At 39.7% G+C, this 23,750-nt stretch overlaps 1 protein-coding gene across 1 annotated transcript; it reads right to left on the bottom strand.

The window, feature by feature from the left end:
• Positions 1 to 21,087: 21,087 nt before the first annotated feature.
• LOC132651737 (igE-binding protein-like) lies at positions 21,088 to 22,904 on the bottom strand. The gene is given in 2 exon segments (XM_060376829.1): positions 21,088 to 22,463; positions 22,847 to 22,904. Coding segments are annotated over 2 exon segments (1,434 nt in total).
• Positions 22,905 to 23,750: the final 846 nt, after the last annotated feature.

The following is a 23,750-nucleotide window of genomic DNA, read 5'->3' on the forward strand; positions in this document are numbered from 1 at the left end:
AAAGGGGGTACATCCATCTCAAGTTAAATATGAGCCCTTAACTGCCATTACTCTAACTGTAATTCTGGGGCTTGGAGCCGCTGGAGCTGGTACAGGCATAGCCTCCCTAATTACCTCCCAGCAACAATTTAATCAACTCTCCCTAGCAGTGGACAAAGACCTACAAGATTTGCAAAAAGGCTTACAGGACCTAAAGGATTTTATGGTGTCCTTATCTGAGGTAGTTTTACAAAACAGGCATGGTCTAGATTTGGTTTTTCTCCAAGAAGGCGGACTCTGCGCTGCGCTCAAGGAAGAATGCTGCTTTTACACTGACAAAACAGGTTTAGTGCAAAGCAGTATCGATAAGGTTCGCTCCAGTTTGGAGGAACGAAAAAGGAACAGAGAGAAACAAGAGCCCTGGTATCAAAATTGGTTTTCCACATCCCCATGGGTAACCACTCTGCTTCCCAGTCTGCTAGGACCTTTTGTAGGTATCCTTTTGCTTCTTTCTTTTAGCCCCTGGGCCTTTAATCAATTAACAAGCTTTGTTAAGAGTCAGGTGGATTCTGCAATCAAGCTGGTGGGAGTCCATTACCATCGCCTCGCCATGGAAGAGGAGTCTACCGTTGACTTGCCAAAGCACCACAACAACCCCGCATCTCGACCCCTAGACATCACCTCCCTACAAAAATCAACCCGGAGGTGGAAATTCTGGTCCCACCCCTCCAAATAATAACTCAGGTTTCCGTGACCCCTCATATACTATTTGGCTACTAAACATATTCCTTCCAGGATCCTTATGGAGCTTTGATGGTCTTATTGAGAGCAAGATGCGTTACATTTCCACAAAATGAGTGGTCTGGTAAGTCAGAGACGGAACGGGTGGATAAGTCTCGGCCCAACTAAGACAGGGTGACCTCGCCGGGAGGAGGCCGATCCAATGACAGGTAAGGGTCCAGCACTGCCCTTCTAACAGGCTCAGACCCCGTTTGTCCCCCTTGTACTATGGTCAATCTAAATAGCCTTGTCAAAACCAATGGCCTATGAGTGACAATGGTTGAACTACTCTGGGGAACGCTCGCCTCTCTGGTGATAGTTTGCTCCTTTGGATCCAAAATTTTACTCTTAAACAAAAATAATTGGCTGCCAAAATGAGCCCTTCTTTGGGACACCATTATCGGGTCATGGTAACCTCCCTATCCCTGTTCTTGTATACAGAGAAGGGGGAGATGTTGGAGACAAGCCCCAAGAAACTTCTGACCTTTTCTCATTTCCCCCACCTTGCTGCACCTGGTTGACCAACATCCTGCTTGACAGTTACAGAAATGTGCTAACTGTACCTTGACTTCCTAAAATAACTGCAAAGTGGTCCAGGCCCTGGGCCAAGAAGATTCTGTAACATCCACCCTGCCCCTCCCTAAGCTGAGAGGCTCTAAAGTAGGCCTTTCCAACCTGCCCCTTCCTGAGCTGAGAAGCTCTAAAGTAGGCCTTTCCAACCTACCCCTCCCTGAGTAAAAAGGATTCTACACTGCGCTTCTCCCTCGCCCTGCCCCTATCTAAGGTTGGCCTTAAAAGCCTACTTCAATTCAATAAAATTTGACTCTTGACAAGTGCACATTTGCTTGAGTCCTTCCTTTCTCCCACTCATCTTTTACAGGCTGCAACCCCCTTCGCCCCCACGAATAACTAGGTCCCCCGGGTCGGGGCAATATGGGACACTTTCCCTGAACTAAGAGTCTTGGAGACAGAAAATGTCATCTCTTGGTTCTGTGATTTCAACTGTTCATGTAAGCCTATTCAGGCTTTCTCTCCAGCAGGCTGTCCACTTGGCCCTTTAATAAGTGGCTCCTGAAACTCTTAAAGGCTTTCACATGTTGCATGACATCATTCTCCCTCTCAGCCAATCAGCACTTGAGAGAATCATAAAGTCTCCATGGAGATGAGTAAACAAACTTTCCTTATTGTCCATTATCTTTGATCCTGTGCATAAGTGACTTTTTCTTGAGAAACCCAACAAGACTATCTCATTCTGTTATCCATATATCACACCTTTACTCCTGTTTAACTCTGTGACAATGTCAGGTAGGAAATGAACTTTAAGGTTTATTTAATTGGACTTATTCTGAAAGGTTAGAGTTAATTCCTGGGGTTGGGGCAGAATCACAAGACCACATTCCTTTCAAAGCAGAGGGCTAGCCTAGAAGCTAGGGCAGAGTCCCACATTCCTTTCAGAGCGGAGGGCTAGCCCAGAGGCTAGGGCAAAATCACAAGACCACATTCCTTTCAGATAATGGCCAGCAACAGTCCCCACCCAGGTAAACCTCAGGGTGTGACTGGAGTCACATGGCCCCTAAGAACTAGAGTTCAGATGTCTCCCAGGTTAGCCCATCTGTTAGAGTCTTGGTGCCTAAAAATTGACCAATCATTTTAAAGGTCAGACTCCCTAGAGACCATCCCACTTGTTTTTTGTTCCTCTTACCCAATCTTGTAATGCCAAGGCTTCTACTACCCCACTTGAGTTTTTGTTCATTTAAAAACCTTGATCCCCATATATCTTTGTAAAGGGCTGCCACCTGTTTTGAGTTTGTAATAAAAAGACTCTCTTGTGTGTTTTGCAATGGAGTTGATTCCTGTAGATCTTTTGGGGACTCTTGAACTGGGTGTAATAATTCTTAAGTAAGGAAGCTTCAAAGTGATGTTCGATTAAGGGGAATGTACCAAATGATAAGGTGGTCTCCTATTGTTTTGGATCTGAAATTTCATATGTGATTTTGAACTGAGCAGTTAATCACATATTCAATAAAGGTACATTCACATTCTTATTAATATAATAGGCTGGCAGGGTCAAGGATTCCTTGGTGTATTGAGTCTTTAAGAGTGGAAGGAAAATAAAATTTTAGGAGAGGTAATAAATCAGATTCAGCATCAGAAATTGCTTGTGGAAAAACCAAACATTGTAGGTAAGAAAGGGGCAAGAGTTTTCGGTCTTTCTAAAGAAAATATTTAATCAGGATCTGTCAGGATAAATGCTTTGGATATTTCCCACTGCAGTAAAACTACTACAAAACCATGACCAAACACAGGTGTTTATGATGAGTCAGAATGAAGATAGGCAAATGAATGAAGATAGGAGGTCAGAAGGTTTTATATTATACTATGAATTTTAGCTCAAGCATCCTATCTGTAAAGGAAGACTGTAAATCATTAGCAAGACAAACAGGAAGAATTCACCTAAGTGCTTATTTCTAGGGAGGGTTGTAAATCTTTAGCTGACTTGGCTCGAAGTGCAATGACAGCCCCTTGCCTTTTCCTCACTAATTAGCAGCAATAGAACTGCATAAATAGCCACCAGTTTAAAGTTTTGTATTTGCTTTGATTAAAAGCTTTTAGGTCAAGATTTTTTGTAGACACTGCTTTATATCAGGTTGCCCTTTCAATTAAAATGTAAACTTTGTATTGTTGGTAAAAGTCTGAATGTTCTGTGTAGTATGTCAACTTGAAGGTGCTTCTTTATGTAATCACTATATAAGTGTTAGCTTGATTCAGTAAATCGCAGGAGATTCATACACTTGGTGTGTGTGTCTGCCTTTCAATCCACCTACCTGTGTCTAACCTGATATCTGAACCTCTAATTCCCTGCAGTTCTGGGACCCTGGCTACGCCAGTCCACATGGCACCTCCTCCTTCTATTTGAACCTAGCTCATCAGGACTCATCTGGCTGCATCATCTAACTCTGTGGTCTGATTCTCAGGGCATTGTTCTCCTTCTGTCCTCGATTCCCTCTACCTATGACACTCTTCCTGCCTTCTTTCCTGCAGGCTTTCCAGAGCTCTGAGGAGAGGGAGAATTTCATAGGGTAATCCCTTTTTGAGTTCGGTGATTTAATGTCTCTCTCTGCATAATATCAGATTCTGGGTCTCTATGCAAATCTATTTATTGTAGGAGGAAGCATCTCTGTGGATGCCAGAACATGGCACTGATCTATCAGTTGAAGACAGAAAGCAGCATATTTTACTTACAACAGCCTGGGATGCTTGAAAATTTCCATTGGATGCCCTGCCACACAATTCAACTAGCTACCACCCAATACCCCTAGTGGAAGAATGGTTTGGTCACAATAGATGGCCTTTTGGAACTTTATCCCCTATTAATAGGAGAACTCCTAATAAGTGAATACATACCATATTTATCTTTATTTTAGTTACTTCACCCAGAATGATTTTTCCTGGTTCCATCCATTTAGCTGAAAAAATATCATGCTGTCATTTTATTAGCTGAAAAATACTCCATTATGGAAGTATTCCACATTTTTTTCCAAAGGAGATTGTCAGTCCTGTTCTTTAGATCTTGGAATTTGCAGGGACTTTAATCATTGTATTGAATGACAAACTATCAGGATAATTATATTCTTATAGCCTAGAAGTCCCTCCATGTTCTTCTACTTCCTGGTGATTTGAATTGAAATGTCCCCTTGAAGCTCATCTTTTTACATGTTGAATCACCACTGAGGAAATGTCTGGGAAGGGTTAGGAGAAATGGCCTTGTTAGATAACATAATTCCTATTGCAGTTATATTATAGGATGTTGTTGCTTTGGGGTGTCTATGCCAATGAAAGGGACCAGACATAATGGAGTCTCTGTTTCTTGATCTCTGTCACTTTAATCTTTGTTTCTATTAGTCTTGGTCTCTCTATTTCTAAATCTGTCTCTCTAGTTGTTTCCATTGCTGCTTGTGGTGTGAAAAGCTCTCAGTTCTGCTGAAGTAACTACAACAAGAGGACTACTTACTGGTGTGACATCCTGGATGCTCTTTGTAAAATTATAAGCAAGGTACCAATTAAATGCTTTTTATTCAAAGATTTTCTTGGTCAAGGAACAAATTATCATTAAGTAAATCACTGACTGAGGAAATATCTGTGCATTTAACAAATAATAGTGGAATCTATGATAATGTGAATGTCTCATGCCCAGGACATGTGACTTTATTAATGACAACTTGAAAAAAAATATATGACAATTTTGCTGAACTAAGAGTCTTGGGCACAGGAACTGTCATCTCTGGGTTGTGTGCTCTCAGCTGCCCTGATGTAGGGCTTCTCAGCCTTTTTCTCTACCAAGCTGTCCACTTGGACCTTTTAATAACTGGTTCCTGAAACTCTTACTGGCTTTCACTTTTTTCATGACATCATTCTCCCTCTCAGCCAATTATTCTACTGCAACCCAGTCCCCCTAGTGGAAGATTTGGTCACAGTAGATGGAATATTGGAACTTTATTTCCCACTATTAGGAGACCTCCTAAGAAGTGAATATATACCATTTGTCTGTCTGCATTTTAGTTACTTCATACAGAATAATTTTTCTTGGTTCCATCCATTTGCCTGAAAATATCATGATGTCATTTTCATAGCTGAATAATACTCTGTTATAGAAATATTTCACATTTCCCCTAAGGAGATTGTCAAGCCTGTTCTTTAGTCCTGGGAAGTTGCTGGGACTTTAATCATTGTATTGACTGACAAACTTTCAGTATAACTATATTCTTTTAGCATAGAAGTCCCTTCATCTTCTTTAACTTCCTGGTGATTTGAATTGTAATGTCTCCTTAAATCTCATCTATTTACATGTTGAGTCCTGGTGAGGAAATGTCTGAGAAGGGATTGGAGGTATGGCCTTATTAGATAACTTAATTCTGTTTGGAATTTTATTATAGGAAGGGTGTGCTTTGAGATTGATATGCCAATGAAAGTGACCATACAGAAGGGAGTCTCTGTCTCTAGGTCTCTGTCACTTTATATCGTTGTTTCTATCAGTCTTGGTCTCAATATTTCTGAATGTGTTTTTCTAGCTCTTTTGCTCTCTTGCTTTCACTGTCTCCCTCTCTCTGCCTGCTTCTTGTGAGTCAGTATGAAAATTTCTCAGTTCTGCTGAAGGACTACAACTAGATGACTGCTTGCTGACATGGTATCCTAATATTTCCTGTAAAAATGTAATGCAAGGTTCTAGTTAAACACTTTTTGTTCAAAGATTTGCCCTAGTCAGGGAGCAATTTATCATTAAGTAAATCACTGACAGAGGAAATACCTGCATTTAACAAATAATAATGGAATCTGTGATAATGTGAAAGTCAAGAGAATTTATTAATGACTACTTGAAAGAAATATGGGACACTTTTCCTGAACTAACAGTAATTCCTGGGATTGGTTTGTGTGAAAGAAAGATCAGTGTCTGAAAAGGAGATTAGAAGGGCAAGATGATATATAACAGCTGGTGCTATTCCACACTAGTGTTGGCAACCCTCTATGAGTAGGCTTGCCTTGGCTGACCTGGCTGTATATGAAGCTGTATCCTACTCAGTGATCAGTGAGAAAGTTTCCTGATCTTGAGGTTTACTGTTAAAACTGAGCCATCAGGACAGAGAAATGGGTCAGTGTTATATACTTAGGATATAAGAGCAGCTGTGTTACCTGCTGTGTCTTCCAGACAAACCCTCTGTAAGTAGTTTTAGTGCCAGGACTGCTTGCTAAATGTTTACGTGACCTCATTGGGTCTTACAGAGCTGGGCAAGAATTCTCTGCTAAACAATGAGTTCCTGGAAAGAATGCCTTACAAAGTCAAACTCTACAGTCCTTAGAAGAATCATTTATCCATCTTAAAAGTCATTGTAAAAGTCAACAGTATTTTATTGCTCATGTCAGAATTTCAGATTATATAGATTATAGTATTTTTCCATTATTCTCAAATTCAAATTCCTATGTGTCACAATATTTTTTTCTTTAAAATACATCAATTGAAGTAAGCGTTGTTCATGTACTCATTGGAAAATTATCAGAGTCTCAGTGCCAAGTCCCTTAAGGAAAACTGAGTTCATCCTTGCTGCACACTGGCACCATCCCCCAAGAAGAAGTCATCAATCCTTAAGAGGTCTATACTTCATCACCTTGATGACAGATTTTTTATGCATTTATTTATTATGAATTGTTTACTTTGTATCCCCACTGCTACCCCCTCCCTATTCTCCTTCCAGTCCCACCCACCCTCCTTCTTCTATCCATATGTCCTTTTTCTATTTCCCTAATAGGGGAGGTCCTCCTCAACCTTCTATCTGACCCTAGGTTATCAGGTCTCATCAAGCCTGGCTGCATCATATTCCTTTGCATCCTGATTCTCAGGGAATTGTTGTTCTTGTGTGCTCAACTGCCTGTATTTATGATCCTCTTCCTGCCTCCTCTCCTGCATGCTTAGCAGAGAACTTAGGGAAGGTAGAATTCAAAGAGGAATCTCATTTAGATAGAGCTGGATATTTCAAGTTCTCTTTCTGCATAATGTTGGACTGTGGGTTTCTGTTTGCAATCCCATTTGAGCAGATGGAAGCATCTTTGTGGATGCAAGAACATGGCACGATCCTATCAGTTGAGGTCAGAGAGCAACATATTTTAATAACAACAGCCTCTGTTACTCGACAATTTAAAAGGATGCCAGGCCCAACAACTTAAATAACTGCCATCCTATCCAACTAGTGGAAGAATGGTCTGGGTGATGATACCTTATTGGAACTTAATACTCCACTATTAGGAGACCTCATAGCAAGTGAATACATACCATATTTGTCTTTCTGCCTTTTTTAGTTACTTCAACCAGGATAATTTTTCCTGGTTCCATCCATTTGCCTGGAAATATTGATTTCATTTTCTTAGCTGAAAAATACTTCATTATAGAAATACTCCACATTTTTCCCCGAATGAGATTGTCAGCCCTTTTCTTTAGTCTTTATAAGTTGCTGAGACATAAATCATTGTATTGAATCACAAACTTTCAGGATAACAATGTTCTTTTAGCCTAGAAATCCCTCCATCTTCTTCCACTTCCTGGTGATTTGAATAGCATTGTGCTCTTGAAGCTCATGTATTTACATGCGGAGTCCCTGATAAAGAAAAATCTGGGAAAGGTTGGGAAGTATGGCCTTGTTCAATAATATTATTCCTATTGGAGTTATATTGTATTCAGGTGTGCTTTGAGTCTGATATGTCAAAGTAAGTGACCTTACAGAATCGAGTCTCTGTCTCTTAGTCTTTTTCTGTTTATTATTTCTCTTTGTTTCTATGGGTCTTGATCTTTCTACTTTTGAATATGTCTCCCTAGCACTTTCTCTCTCAATCTCTCTCATTGTCCCTCTCTCTGCCTGCTCCTTTTGGTTTAGTATGAAAAGCTCTCAGTTCTGATGAAGGACTACAATAAGATGTCTGCTGGATGATGTGACATTCTGGATTGTCTCTGTAAAAATATAGGCAAGGTCCCAATTAAACAGTTTTTTTTTTGTTTGTTTAAATATTTGCCTTTGTCAAGGACCATTTTCACAGTAAATAATTCACTGACTGAAGACACATCTGAGGATTTCAAATAATAATGAAATCTGTGAAAATGTGAAAGTTACATATCAAGGCCACCTGACTTTATTAATGAACACTTCAAATAAATATGTGATCATTTTCCTTAACTAAGGATCTTGTACACAATAACAACATCTCTGGTTTGTGTCCTTTCAGCTGACTACATTTGAGGCATGTATGACTTCTCAGCCTTTCTCTCAAGCAGTCTGTCCACTTGGTCCTTTTAATAACTGCCTCTTGAAACTCTGACTGGCTTTCACCTGTTTTATGATATTATCCTCCCTCTTAGCCAATCAGCACCTGATAGAATCTTGAGGTTTTCATGGAGATGAGTAAAAAAATTTTCCTCACTGTCCAGTATCTCTGTTCCTGTGCATACCTGCCTTTTTCTTGTGAAAACCAATAGTCCTTTATCTAATCTCTTTATCCATATCCCACACCTTTACAAACCCTGTTTAGCTCTGTGACAATGTCAGGTAGGAAATTAAACTTTAATCTTACTTTATTTAATTGGACAACTTCTTAATGAGGAAGCTTCAAAGTGATGTGGGATTAAGGGGAATGTACTGAATGACAAGGTGGTTTCCTACTGTGGTCTTGGATCTGAAATTTTCTAGGATGTGATTTTAAACTGAGCAGTTACTCATGTACTCACTAAATGTACCTTCACATTCTTATTGATATAATAGTCTGGTAGGATCTAGGGTTTCTTGGGGTATTGAGTCTTTAAGAGTATGGAAAAGAGAAGGAAACCAGGCAATTCCTGGGACTGGTTTGGCTGAAACAGTAAAAGTTCGGTGAGTGGTAAAGGAGACCTGAGGGGCAATAAACTATTTAACAGCTGGTGCTAATATGGTCATTTCATAATACCATTGTTATATCATAACAGCATTGTGATGTCAGAATAGCATTATGACATCACAATACCATTGAGATTTCAAAATTCCATTGTGATGTCATGCCACAATCATGTCATGCCAAAATCATGTGAATTTATAAGAAAATTGTGATGTCATAATAGCATTTAAATGTCATATGATTGTGATTTCTTAATAACTTTTTTAGGTCATAATCTCATTGTGGCATCATAGTAGCTTTGTTATATCATAACATTTTGATGTCATATTAGCATATTAGCTTTGTGATGTCATAATAGCATTGTGAAGGCTTAACACCACTGTGTTGTCATAACATTGTGATGTTCTAATAACATTGTGATGTCATGACATCATTGTAATGTCAAAAATCTATTGTGAAGTCATACCACAATCATGTCATAATAGCATTGCAGTGACATTCCAATATGATGTCATTATAACATTTTATTGTCGTGATGTGATGTTATAATACCATTAATATGTCAAAATGACATTGTGATGTCATAATACCATTGTGATATGATAATACTCATGTGATGTCAAGATATCATTGTGATGTAATAACTGCATTGTTATGTTATATTATTGTTATCTTATAATTCCATTGTGATATCATACCATATGATGATGTAATAGCAGATGTCCTAATAACATTGTGAAGTCATAATAGCACTGAGATGTCATGACATCCTTGTGATGACATAATACTATTGAGATGTCATAATAAAGTTGTGATGTCATAATATCATTGTGATGATTTGTCATACCATCGTTGGTATAATGATCTTTTGAAATGTATACACCTCACCCTTGTGCATTCAAATGCTGATTTCCACCCCCAATCTCTATTTTCAACCCAGATATTGCATTGTATAATTGTTCTAACCCTCCTGTCTCAACTTTGTGTAAACAAGACCAATCAACTAGCTACAATGTTGAGTGATGGGAGGAGCCAGAGAGCAGGAAATGGGTGGGAGGAGCCAGAGGACATGAAAAGAGTGGGAGGAGCCAGAGTGCAGGAAATGAATGGGACGAGAGAGTGCGAGGGCGAGGGAGCAGAGCTTGGAGAGCAAAACTGGAGGAGAGGTCTTAGAACAGCATGGAGAGGATGAACCAGACCTAAGACATCACAAAAAGCAAGTATAATGAGTAAAATCTAAATGTTAGGAAACTGTGAGATTTTAGGAGACAGTAACTATTAACAAGCATTGTGTTCTAATTTAACTAAACAAACCTAGTCTTTGTGTGGTAAATTGGTTATACCGCTGTTTAGGATTAACACAAGCATTAATAAATGATAAACCAATAGTAAATATTAATCATCACCTACAACACACCATTGTGAAGCCTTTATACAATTGTGATGTCATAACATCATTTCAATGTCATCATTGTGAAGATACAATAGCATCATGATTTCATAATAGCATTGTGATGTTAAATTATCATTGGGATGTCATAAAACCATTGGGATATCATGACAACATTGTTATGTCATGATACCATGGTAATGTCATAATACCACTGGGAGCTCCTCATAGAATTCTAATGTCATACTATTGATGCCATAATACTGTTGTGATATCTTGATATCATTGTGATATCATAAAAGCATTCAGATGATATAATAGTATTTTAAGGTCATAGTGCCACGGTGAAGTCAAAATTCAATTGTGATGTCATACCACAATGATGTTGTAATAGCATTGTGATGTCATAATATGATTGTGATATGATAAAAACATGATTTTATTATAGCATTGTATGTCATAATTGCATTGCTTTGTTATAGTATTGTGATGTTATAATTCCATTGTGATATCATACCATATGAGGTCATAACAGCATTATGATCTCATAATAGCATTGTGATGTCATAATTCCAGTGATGTTATAATATCGATGTGATGTTATAACAGCATGTTGAAGTCATAACCCCATTGTGATGTCATCATAGCATTGTGATATCATAATAGCATTCTGATGTCAAAATTCCATTCTGCTCTTATACCAGCTGATTTTATCAATGAATTCTTGAAAGAAATATGTGACACTCTTCCTGAAATAAGAGTCTTGGACAGGAAATGTCATCTCTGGGTTGTGTGCTATCAGCTGCTCATATTGACACATGTAGGGCTGTTCAACATTTCTCTACCAAGCTGTGTCCTACACAGTGGTCATTGAGGAACCCTCCTTGTCCTGGGCCTTCAGGACTGAGAAATTGGTCCATGTTATATGCCTAGGACACAAGAGCAACAGTGTTTCCTTCTATGATGCTCCAGACAAACCCTCTAAACTTAGTGTTAGTGCCAGGACTGTTTGTTCAGGGGAATCTTTTCTCCATTTTCACAGTCATTGTATAAGTTGTCAACATATTATTTTTACTGATTATGTGGGAATGCCATATAATATTTCTATTCCTCCCAGATAATTCTGACACGCGTAACAGTAATTATTATTTTTTATTTAAAATACATCAATTGAAGTAAGTGTTGTTCATCAACTCATTGGAACATGATCAGAGTCTCAGTGATAAGTTTCTTAAAGAAAACTGAATTCAAATTTGCTGCACCCTGGCTCCACCCCCAAGAAGAAGCCATCAGACCTGAAGAGCTTTATACTTAATAATCTTGATCATAGATTTTCTTGTGTATTTATTATGATTTCTTCACTTTGTAACCACTCTACTATCACCTCATCTTCTTCTCCCAGTCCCACTCACCATCCTTCTCCTACCCTTAGGCCCTTTTTCTAGTTCCCTGAGAGGGTAGGTCCTCCTCCCCCTTCTATCTGACCTAGCTTATCAGGTCTTATTGAGGCTGGCTGCAGCAACTTCTTCTGCGGCCTGATTCTCAGGACATTTTTTTCCTTGTTTCCTTAATTCCCTCCACTTTTGACAATCTTCATGCCTCTTTTTCTTCAAATTTGCAGGTAAGTAGTGGGAACTGGAAAAGATTGTCCTGGTTTAGCTATCCCAGAAGCAGAAAGACACACTCACTCATATAGACACATAATATAGGACAAACCTACTAAAATCTGTGCATCCAAAGAAACTAATCAAGAGGGAGGCCTTTGGCTAAAATGATAAATTCCCATCCCGAAAGGCAAAGAGGATGGGCATAAGAAAAAGGAGAAAACAGGAAACAAGTTAGGAGCCTGCCCCAGAGGGCCTCTGAAAGGCTCTTCCTTGCAGACTATCAAAGTAGATGCTGAGACTTATGGCCAACAGTTGGGCAGAGTGCATGGACTCTAATGAAAGAAATGGGAAATAGTAAGATCTGGAGAGGACAGGAGCTCTGAAAGGAGAACAACAAATCCAAAAAATCTGAGCACATGGGTCTTTGCTGAGACTCAGAATCTAACCAAGTACCATGCATGGAGATAACCTAGAACCCTTGCACTGATGTAGCCCATGGTAGTTTAATGTCCAACTGGGTTCCACAGTAATGGGAACAGAGACTGCCTCTGACATGAACTGATTATCCTGCACTTTGATCACCTCTACCTGATGTAGGAAAAGTCTTACCAGGCCACAGAGGAAGACAATGAAGTAACTCCTGATGAGATCTGATAGACTAGTATTAGAAGTAAGAAGAGGAAGTGCCCCCCTATCAATGGACAAGGGGAGGGGCATGCATGGAGAAGAGGGAACAAAAGTGGGATGGGGATGGGAGAAAGAAAGGGTTTATGGAAAGATACAAAGTGAATAAATTGTAATTAATAAAAAATATTAAAGAGATATAATTCCTTTTGGAGTTATATCATGGAACTGGAGAGCTTGGAGAGTGATAGGCTAATAAAAGTGCCCAGACAGATGTGAGTTTCTCTCTCTCTCTCTCTTGGTCTTTGTCAATTTATATCTTTTTCTGTTGGTCCCATTCTCAATATTTCTGAATAGGTCTCTCTAGCTCTTTCTCTGTCTTGCTCTCTCTCTCTCTCTCTGCCTGCTGCTTGTGTTTCAATATGAAAAGCTCTCAGTTCAGCTGAAAGGCTTCAACAAGTTGAATGCTTGCTGATGTGATATCATCGATTGTCTCTGCAATAATATAAGCAAGCTCCAATTAAATGCTTTTTGTTCAAAGATTTGACTTTGTCAGGGAGCACTTTCCCACGAACTGACTGACTGTATTTTTGCAATAATTGACTAACTGAGGATACATTTGTGTTTATAATAAATAATGTGTAATAATGCGAAACTCACATGTTAAGGACTAATGACTCTATTAATGACTACTTGAAAGAAATATGTGACAGCTTTCCTGAACTAAGAGTCTTGGAGACAAAACTAACATCTCTGGGGTGTATATTTTCAGCTGTACAGATTAAGGCATGTGGGGATGCTCAGCATTTCACTCAAGCATGCTATCCACAAGGGCCTTTTAACAACTGGCTCCTGAAACACTTACTGGCTTTATCTTGTTTCATGTCATCATTCTGCCTATCAACCAATCAGTGCCTGAGAAAATCTTGAGGTTTCCATGAAGATGAGCATACAAACTTTCCTCAGTGTCCAATATCTCTGATCCTGTCCACACGTGAATTTTTCTTAGGAAACCCAAGAAGCCTTTATCTCATTCCTTTTTCCAGATCCCACGCATTTACTCCTGTTTATCTCTGTGACAATATCAGGTAGAAAATGACACTTTAATGTTTTATGAAGCCATGAAAAATGGTCTCACATATCAATGCCATTATGACATCACAATGATAGGACATCACAATGTTGCTATGATATCACAATGGTATTATGACATCACAAAGGCATCATGACATCAAATGCTATTAGGACATTAAAATGGTAATATTACAAATTTATTATGACGTCTCAATGGTATTATGTCAGAACAACTGTGTCATGACATCTCATTGCTTTTATTGCATCAAAAGAGTATTGTGAAATAAAAATGTTATCATGATATCTCAATGGAATTATGACATCACCAAGATATTTTGAAATTATTGTGGTATGAAATCACAAGCAAATTTTGAAATCAGAATGACATTATGACCTCAAAATGCTATTATGACATCACAAACTTATTATGAATTCACAATGGTATTATGTCTTCACAATGGTATTATGTCATCAAAATGCTATTATGACATCAAAATAGAATGAAATTCCAATACCATTATGACATCACAATGGCATTTTGATATCACAGTGATATTATGAGATCTCAGTGCTTTTATACATTAAAATAGTATGGCATTTCAATGCTATTACGACATCACAATGATAAGACATAAAAATGGTCTTATGATATCACAATGGAATTATGAAATCACAAGGGCTTTATGACATCAAAATGCTATTATTACATCAAAACACTCTTATGACATCACAATCATATTTTGACAGCACAATCTTATTGTGCCATCACAAATTTATTATGACATCTCAATAGTATTATGTCATCACAAGGGAGTCATTACATATAAGTGCTTTTATGACATCACAATGGTGTTATGAAATAAAAACGGTGCCATGAAATCCCAATGGTGTTATGACATTCCAATGGTATTATGACAATATTATGATACATCACAATATTATGATATTCCAATGCTTTTATAATATGAAAATGGCATTATGATATCGCAGTGCTATTATAACATGTAATAAAATTATTACAGGACAATGGTAAAACATCCCAATGCTATAATATCCTCACAGTAATGACATTACACTGGTATTGTAACGTCACAATGGTGTTATGACTTCACCATGGAATTATGAAATCACAATGCTATTATGACCTCAAATGCTATTATAACATTACAAAGGCATTATAACTTCACAATGGTCTTATGACATATCAATGCAATCATGACATCACCATAATATAACACCTACATGCTATTATGACATCAATGCTATAATGTCTTCAAAATGATATGACATCACAATGCTATGTTGACATCAAAAAGGTATTATGACTTCATAATGGTATTATGACCTCACCATTGTGTTATGACATCACATTGGTATTACAGCATGACTGTGGTATGACATCACAATGGAATTTTGACATCAAAATGCTATTATGACTTCACAACTACATGACTTCACAGTGCTGTGATGATATCACAATGGTTTTATGATATCCCAATGCTATTATGACATCACAATGCTATTACTAGAGTACAATTATATGAAAGCACAATGCTATTATGACATCACAGAGGTTTTTTGTTATCAAAATGCTGTTATGACATCACAATATTTTGATATCCTAATGGTATTATCCTTTCACAATGTTCTTATGTCATCACAATGCTTTAATGACATCATGATTCCATTCTGACATCACAATGCTTGATGACATACAATGCTTTTAAGACATGATTGTGTTATGATATCACAATGGAATCATGATATTACAATGACTTTACAATGATATTAAGACATCTCTATGCTATTATGATATTACAATGCTCTTATGACCTCAAAATACTATTATGATATCTCAATGTTATTATGACATCACAATGATAGGAAGTCACAATGCTATTTTGACCTCACAAAGATATTTTGACATCACAACGCTATTATGATATTAAAATATTGTGACATCTCATTGGTATTATGATTAAACAATGTTATTATGACATGAAAATGCTGTCATGGCTTTGCAACGATATTTCAACATGATTGTGTTATGACATCACAATGAAATTTTGAAATAAAAAAAGCTATTATGACTTCAAAATGATATCAGGACATCCAATGCTATGACGAAATCACAATGCTATTATGACATCACAATGGCATCATGACATGAAAATTCATCATGATATCCTTATGCTATTATGATATCACAATGAGTAGGTGCTGATTTCTAAGAAAGAGAATTATGACAGGAAAAGGTGAAAGCCAGTAAAATTTTCTGGACTCAATTATTAAAAGGGCCTGTGGCTCACGCTACCTTCTCACCAGCAAGAACGACACAGCACACACAGGATCCTTCTGCAGTAAAGCTTTAATGCATCTTGAGAGGGAGAGCATAAGCTTACAGCGAAACGAAGACCCCAAATGGCAGATACCCATCCCTTATATAGGAAACTGTCCTCTGCCTAGGATGTGTCAGTCCCTGATTGGCTGTTGCTCATCAGGCAAGATGACGAATCATCCCCTGATTGGCTGCTCACCCATCATCCCATATGTCGCCCGGGCTGGGCTCATGAAACGGTTTACCGGTTTTAAGGGCGGAAACCAGCGCCATGGCAACCAAACCCTGGCTCTCCACATCTCCCCCTTTTTTTATTTTGTTTGAACAGTAAGTTTCCTACTGTCAATACAGCATTATGCCAGAAAGCAAACTTCTGAGCCTGGTGGAAGACAATGCTTCAGCCGTTGCCTGTCATTGGAGCAACCTCCTCACTGCGAGGCTGTCCTGTCTTAGGTCCGTGAAGACTTATTTGCACTCTTCCGTCACTGACTTTCCAGATCATCTGGCAAGAGAAATGTGATTTACACCCATCCCCGTGCAATGGGAAACAGATCCCCAGGGAGTGCAAGGGCTGTAAATCCAGACTGTGGCATGTGCTTGCAAAGACAGAGGCAACCTTGTCAAACATTAATTTTTAACCAAATATCAGGGGAGGTGCCTTGCTCCAGAGCAGCTAGCGCCTGTACGATCACCACCTTGTCACATTTTTGTTGGGTTTTGAGTTTACAGAACAACCAGAGGACAAATATTAAACCACAGCAAATCGTAGCTCCAAATAATCCAACCCCAACCCATTCTTTGAAGAAGGAGAAAGCCGAAGATATCCATGACGAGAGTCCCTCTGTAAGCGACAGGTCCTGGCGTGTGGAATTGACCTGGATACTGGCAGTTCTTAATTCTCTTAAGGTTTGTTCAAATTCTGCTGTCCAATTCTGTAAAATAAATTGATAAAGACTCTTTGACAGATTAGCTGCCCTGGTGAAATTTTCATACTGGACGGAAGTAACACACAATCCGGGAAGGTTTTGTTCACATCCTAATTGGGCCAATTGCCACAACACATCTATTTGTTCTTGAACTAAGTCAATGCGCTGGTTTACCAACCTGAGGCCACCTTGTATTTGAGTATTGGCTGAATTTTAGCGGTCTAAAGCCACAGACACAGATGCAGACAAGTCATTGACTGTCTGTACTGTCTGGACAGAAGTGGACAGAGCCATGGCCGAGGCTGTGACTGAGGCTGCCACCGCAGCGGTGGCGACGATGCCCACAATGATGGCTGATATGCCAAAATCTCTTTTTGTTCTAAATAATGTCATTCTCCCAGCGACTTTCATGGGGACAGGTACAAAATGGGGCATGCGAGTGACCAGAGCTATAGGATACATCAACGTGGTACTATTGCTGACTATCCAAATAAAAGGGGGCCAAACACACACAGGAGAAGGAGGGTAGGCCTCTGAGGCAAAGGGTTTATACTTGACCTCATCCATGGTCCATTTTGATGATCCTGAACTTTGACCCCTGCCCAAGGCACCACCAAGTGCGCCCTTCCAGTCGTATTCCAACTGTCCTTGTTCTCCCTTTTCTCCTCTAATCATAACAATGGGTGTAAGATCTGTGCAACTTTCATTAACTCCACACAGGAACCATTGATCAAAAGGGTTTGAATTAACAGTATCAAGAGACTGGTTTAGAAAACTCCCTCCCAGGCTAGATGAGAAGGAGAATATGTCTGGGACAGCCCACACTGTTTCTCTGGATTGACATCCAGTCCATGGCAAAGCGAGATTTTTTGTCGGTGTTCCTCTACAAAAAGGGGCCATTTTTGGTTGATTTGGCGCAACTTGAGAGTCGACCTTTTGTGGCATGGCAGGCCACCATCCATAGAGGACGGAGGCGTTAGCCACTATTTTTCCTTTATCTCCCCAGTGGGCTTCCTTTTGCCATGCTGCTGATTGATTTCTTAAGGCTATACAATCTGAATTTAAATCAGCGTCCTCCTGGTCATTATATACAATAAAGCAGAGGCTCACTTTTAATGGTATAGATCTATTCTCTTTTAGCTGTTGAATCTGTGTATCTTTTGGTAAATAAGCAAGGCCCAATTCTTTGCTGGTGGAGAAGAACCTGGGGAAGACCTGTGCATTATACATCACCGGCATCAGGAGTGGGAATGTCGACATGATTTCCCAATGGTGTTCCCCTTTCGTGAGAGTCACCATCTGCATCATTATAACAAGAAGTATCCACATTCTCATCATCTGTCCTCTTGGTTGATTCCACAATCCTCCTAGTAAGTCTTTCAGGTACCCAGAATGGATTGTCTTCACCCTGGAAAAACACAAACAGCTCCCCTGGATCTTATAAGAATAGGATCCGGTCCTTTCCATGTGTTAGTCAGAACATCTTTCCATTTAACCATCTCTTTTGGCCTAATAGGCTCTGAATAATGTCTTTCTGCCACAGTATGGCCTTTGTCATCCAAGTTTAAAAAATTTAGGGTAAAGAGTGTCATGGAGATGGCCACTCTTGGTACTGAGGGAAGAACATCCTCTACTCCCCCTTTTTGTTTTATTAAGTAAGATTTGAGTGTGCGATGTGCACGTTCTACAATCCCTTGTCCTTGAGGGTTGTAGGGAAGGCCAGTCAGATGAGTCATGTTCATCTGATGACAGAACTGCTGAAATTTTTGTGAAGTATATGCAGGTCCATTGTCAGTCTTGAGAGTCTTAGGCGTTCCCCAGGCACTCCACGCCTCAAGGCAATGTTGTATCACATGTGAGGCTTTTTCTCCTGTCAGTGGTGTAGCAAATATAATGCCTGAGCATGTATCAATGGAAACATGCAGGTATTGAAGTCTTCCAAAAGAAGAGACATGAGTAACATTAATTTGCCAAATCTGTAATGGTCTTACGCCCCGTGGGTTTATCCCTACATGGGGTACGGGTAGAAACTCAACAATTTTTACATTGAGTCACAATATCTCTGGCTTCCTTTCTGGTTATAGAAAAGCGGCGGCAGAGAGTCTCAGCCATTACATGGAAGCGTTGATGAAATTCTTTTGCTGCATCAGCCTGGGAGGACAGTGCAATAGCTACAATTTGAGTAGCTTTATCTGCCAAATCATTGCCCCGGGACATTGGACCTGGAAGGCCCGAATGTGCCCTGACATGGGTAATGTATATGGGAGTTCTTCTATTTTGTAAGGTCAGTTGTATTTGCTGAAGAATAGAAGCGACTTTACTAGAGGGCTTAATAACTCCCGCGGCCTCCAATAGGTTAACTGCATTAACCACATAACAGGAATCTGACACTATGTTTAAGGGCTCTGAGAAGGCTTTTAGAACTTCTAGGACCACCAAACACTCTACCACTTGAGGTGAGGTTTCTTTATAGTCTTTAGAAAATACCTTATTATTAACCACATAAGCACCAATTCCAGTTTTTGAACCATCTGTATATACTATTATTCCATCTTTAAGTGGGGACTTAACTGTCATTTGTGGAAACACCACAGCTTGATTTAATGCAAATTGTAAAATAGGATGTTTTGGATAATGATTATCAATTTGTCCTGCAAAGGAGGTAATCAAAACAGCCCAATCATTAGAAGTGGCTGCTAGGGTTTGAACTTGTGCAGCAGTATAGGGTACAATTAGGAGTTTGGGCTCTTGCCCAAAATGGGTAATTGCTGACTTTAATCTTTTAAGGGCTAATTGTGCAATGGCATTGGGATACCAGTCTATAATCTTAGCAGGAGATGCATTTGGATGGGTCCATAATAGTGGTCCATCTTGCCATAACACAGCAGTTGGCAGCTGAAATGTCTTAAAGACACATAAATCAAAAGACCGTGTATTATCAATGCGTCGTAATTGTGCGTTTTGTAAAGCTATTTCCACTTTTTGCAGGGCTTGGCTAGCTGCAGGAGTAAGACTCTTGGGAGAGGAGATATGAGGATCTCCCTCCAGGATATCAAACAAAGGCCTTAATTCAGCAGTAGGAATTTTTAAGAAAGGTCGAAGCCAATTAACATCTAACAATTTTTGAAAATCATTTAAGGTACGGAGAGATCTCTCCTTATTTCTACTTTTTGAGGTACAATTTTTGTAGGGGACACTATGGATCCCAAGAATTGTCCGGTATCTGCAATCTTCACTTTGTCTATAGCAACATGTAGTCCCCATTGTTTTAAGATTTTTAGCAGAAAAGAGTAGGCCTCTTGAAGCATTGTCATATCTTTATGGCATAAAAGAATATCATCCATATAGTGAAGCAAGATTAACGAAGGATATTGCTCTCTTAACGGCAGCAATGCTTCTTGAACATAAAGTTGACATATAGTGGGACTATTAGTCATTCCCTGTGGCAGGACTTTCCATTGATAGCGCTTATTAGGCTCTGCGTGATTAATAGAGGGAATGGTAAAAGCAAATCTAGGCCTATCTTTGGGAAACAGAGGTATGGAAAAAAAGCAATCTTAAATATCTACAATAATTAGGTTCCAGCCTTTAGGTAGGGCCGATAGCATAGGAAGGCCTCTCTGTACGGGACCGAACACATTCATTTGTTCATTAATGGCTCTCAAATCATGTAACAATCTCCATTTGCCTGATTTTTTCTTAATCACAAAAATTGGAGTGTACCATGGAGATGTAGATGGTTCAATGTGACCCAAATTTAATTGTTCTTTTACTAGCTGAGTCACCGCTTCTAGCTTTTCAGAGGATAGAGGCCATTGAGGAACTCATACAGGGTCCTCTGTTTTCAAAGGTATGGGTCGTGCTGCCCCAATGGCCCCTAGGAAAAACCCAAACCTTGTCTGGCTTGGTTTCCTGTGGGTGCAATAGGTTCTATCCTTCCTCGATTACCCAATCATTTTCCTATTTTGTACCCCATCTTTGACATAATGCCTTTTGCTTGTGATGAGTATCTCCCAGAAGGGGCCATTGACTAGCTTTATGATATCCTTTGCCACAACGGTTGCAGAGGGTTGGTGTTTCCCGCTTTCTATTTGGATTTTTGCAATATTTTTTAAAATGTCCAGGTTTGCCACAGCTATAGCAAGTCCTTTGGTTGGTCTTACCAACGGGGTGTTTTTGAGACTGGAGGATAGCAGCCGCTAGGCCCGCATTGGTGAGCGGTCCTCCGAGGTCTCTGCACACTCTGAGCCAATCTTGTAATCCCTTGTTCTTTCTGGGGGCTATGGCTGCCCTACATTTTTGAGTAGCTTGTTCAAATATCAGCTGTTCAATAAAAGGTTCAACTTGTTCTATATCTCCAAAGATGCGCCCTGTGGCCTCTGTCATTCTAGCCACAAAATCTGAAAATGATTCTTGAGGTCCTTGTATAATCTTTGTAAGCTGCCTATTGGCCTCTCCCTTACGAGATAGCGCCTTCCAGGCCTTAATGGCCGTTTGAGAAATTTGAACATAAGCTCCCCAATGATAATTTGTTTGGTCCGCGGTAAAACGTCCTTGGCCTGTTAACAGATCAAAGGTCCAATCTCTCTGTTCAGGGGTAAGAGCATAGGCATTTGCTCCAGCCTGTGTTTGGGCAGCCTCAAACCAGAGGGCTCTCCATTCCATGTATTGACCCATATTTGGAAGGGCAGCCTTTGCCACCATTTGCCAATCAACAGGAGTTAAAGCATTATTGGCAAGTCTATCTAATTGCACCAAAGTAAAATTTGCATTAACTCCATATTTGCGGACTGATTCAGCCAATTCTTTTAATTGATTGTAATCTACGGGCGCATGTACTCGTCCTCCATTTTCTGTTTCAAAAACAGGAAAGGTCATTTGAATCTTTTTTCTAACTTTATCTGGCATAAAAGAGAAATTTGGAGATCGTACCTCGTAAGGCGGAGGTGCAGTAGGCACTGTTCAAGGAGGGGAGGTGCGAGGGAGTTTTTTATTTATCCTTCGCTCATCTGGATAGTATCTCTCCTCCTCATATTTGGCCGCTTCTTCATCTAATTCAGCCTCCTCCTCTGAATCTGCGTCAGAGGTACCGGGGCTGGAGCTATCAGAACTGTCGAGGTTCAGTGCTTTTAGCTCCTTTACAGGATAGAGTCCATGTGGTCTTTCCTCTAGAGGATTAAACGGGGGGCTGGACTCTTTAGGGGGTTGCACTCCTTTTTTTGGAGGGTCCTTAGCTTTTTTGTTTTTACAGGTATCCTTTTTCTTGCGTGCACCCAACCTCTCACTGCGTTTGGTTTCTGACATGCTGTCCTGAACTTCCTCGAGAGCGACCTGTCCTTAAGGATCAGCCCAAAAATTTCAGAGACATGCATACCTCTCCGAACTTACCTTTCCCTGCAGTTCTGAATTCTCCTTGAAATCAAGGGGTCTCCTAAGGTGCTGACGATGTTGTGGTCAATATTCCCGGGTTTCGGCACCAGAGGTGGCTCGTGCTACCTTCTCGCCAGCAAGAACGACACAGCACACACAGGATCATTCTGCAGTAAAGCTTTAATGCATCTTGAGAGGGAGAGCATAAGCTTACAGCGAAACGAAGACCCCAAATGGCAGATACCCATCCCTTATATAGGAAACTGTCCTCTGCCTAGGATGTGTCAGTCCCTGATGGGCTGTTGCTCATTGGGCAAGTTGACGTATCATCCCCTGATTGGCTGCTCACCCATCACCCCATATGTCACCCCAGGCTGGGCTCGAGACAACAGTTGCCCAACGGTCATAACGGTTTACCGGTTTTAAGGGCAGAAACCAGTGCCATGGCAACCAAACCCTGGCTCTCCACAAGGGCCAAGTGGACAACCTGCTTGAGAGAAATGCTGAGCAGCCCTACATGCCTCCATATGGCAAGCCAAAACCACACAACACAGAGATGACAGTTCTTGTGTCCAAGACTCTTAGTTCAGATAATCTGTCACGTATTTCTTTCAAGTGGTCATTAATAAAGTTACATTTCCTTGACATATGATTTTCACATCATCACAGATTCCAATATTATTTATTAAATACACAGATATGTCCTAACTCAGTGAATTACTTACTATGAAAATACTCCCTGACAAAGGCAACTTTTTGAACAAAAAGTGTTTAATTGGGACCTTGCTTATATTTTTACAGAGACTATCCATGATGTCACATGAGAAAGCAGGCAACTTGTTGTAGTCTTTCAGCAGAACTGAGATCTTTTCATACTGAATCACAGGGAGCAGAAAGAGAGGGGGAACTGAGAGAGACAGAGAGAGGAAGAGCTACAGAGACAGATTCAGAAATAGATAGAGACCTACAGAAACAATGACATAAAGTGAAAGAGACAGAAAAAGACCAATTCTGTCTGGTCACTTACATTGGCATATCAACCTCAAAGCACATCCTCATACAATATAACTCCCATAGGAATTATATTATCTAATAAGGCCATACCTCCTAACCCTTTGGGGAAAATGTGGATTATTTCAATAATGGAGTATTATTTGGCTAAGAAAATTACATCATGATATTTTCAGGCAAATGCATGCAACCAGGAGCAATCATCCTGGGTGAAGTAACTAAAATGCCTAAAGACAAATATG

Source organism: Meriones unguiculatus, assembly GCF_030254825.1.
Source record: "Meriones unguiculatus strain TT.TT164.6M chromosome Y unlocalized genomic scaffold, Bangor_MerUng_6.1 ChrY_unordered_Scaffold_25, whole genome shotgun sequence".
NCBI lineage: Eukaryota > Metazoa > Chordata > Mammalia > Rodentia > Muridae > Meriones > Meriones unguiculatus.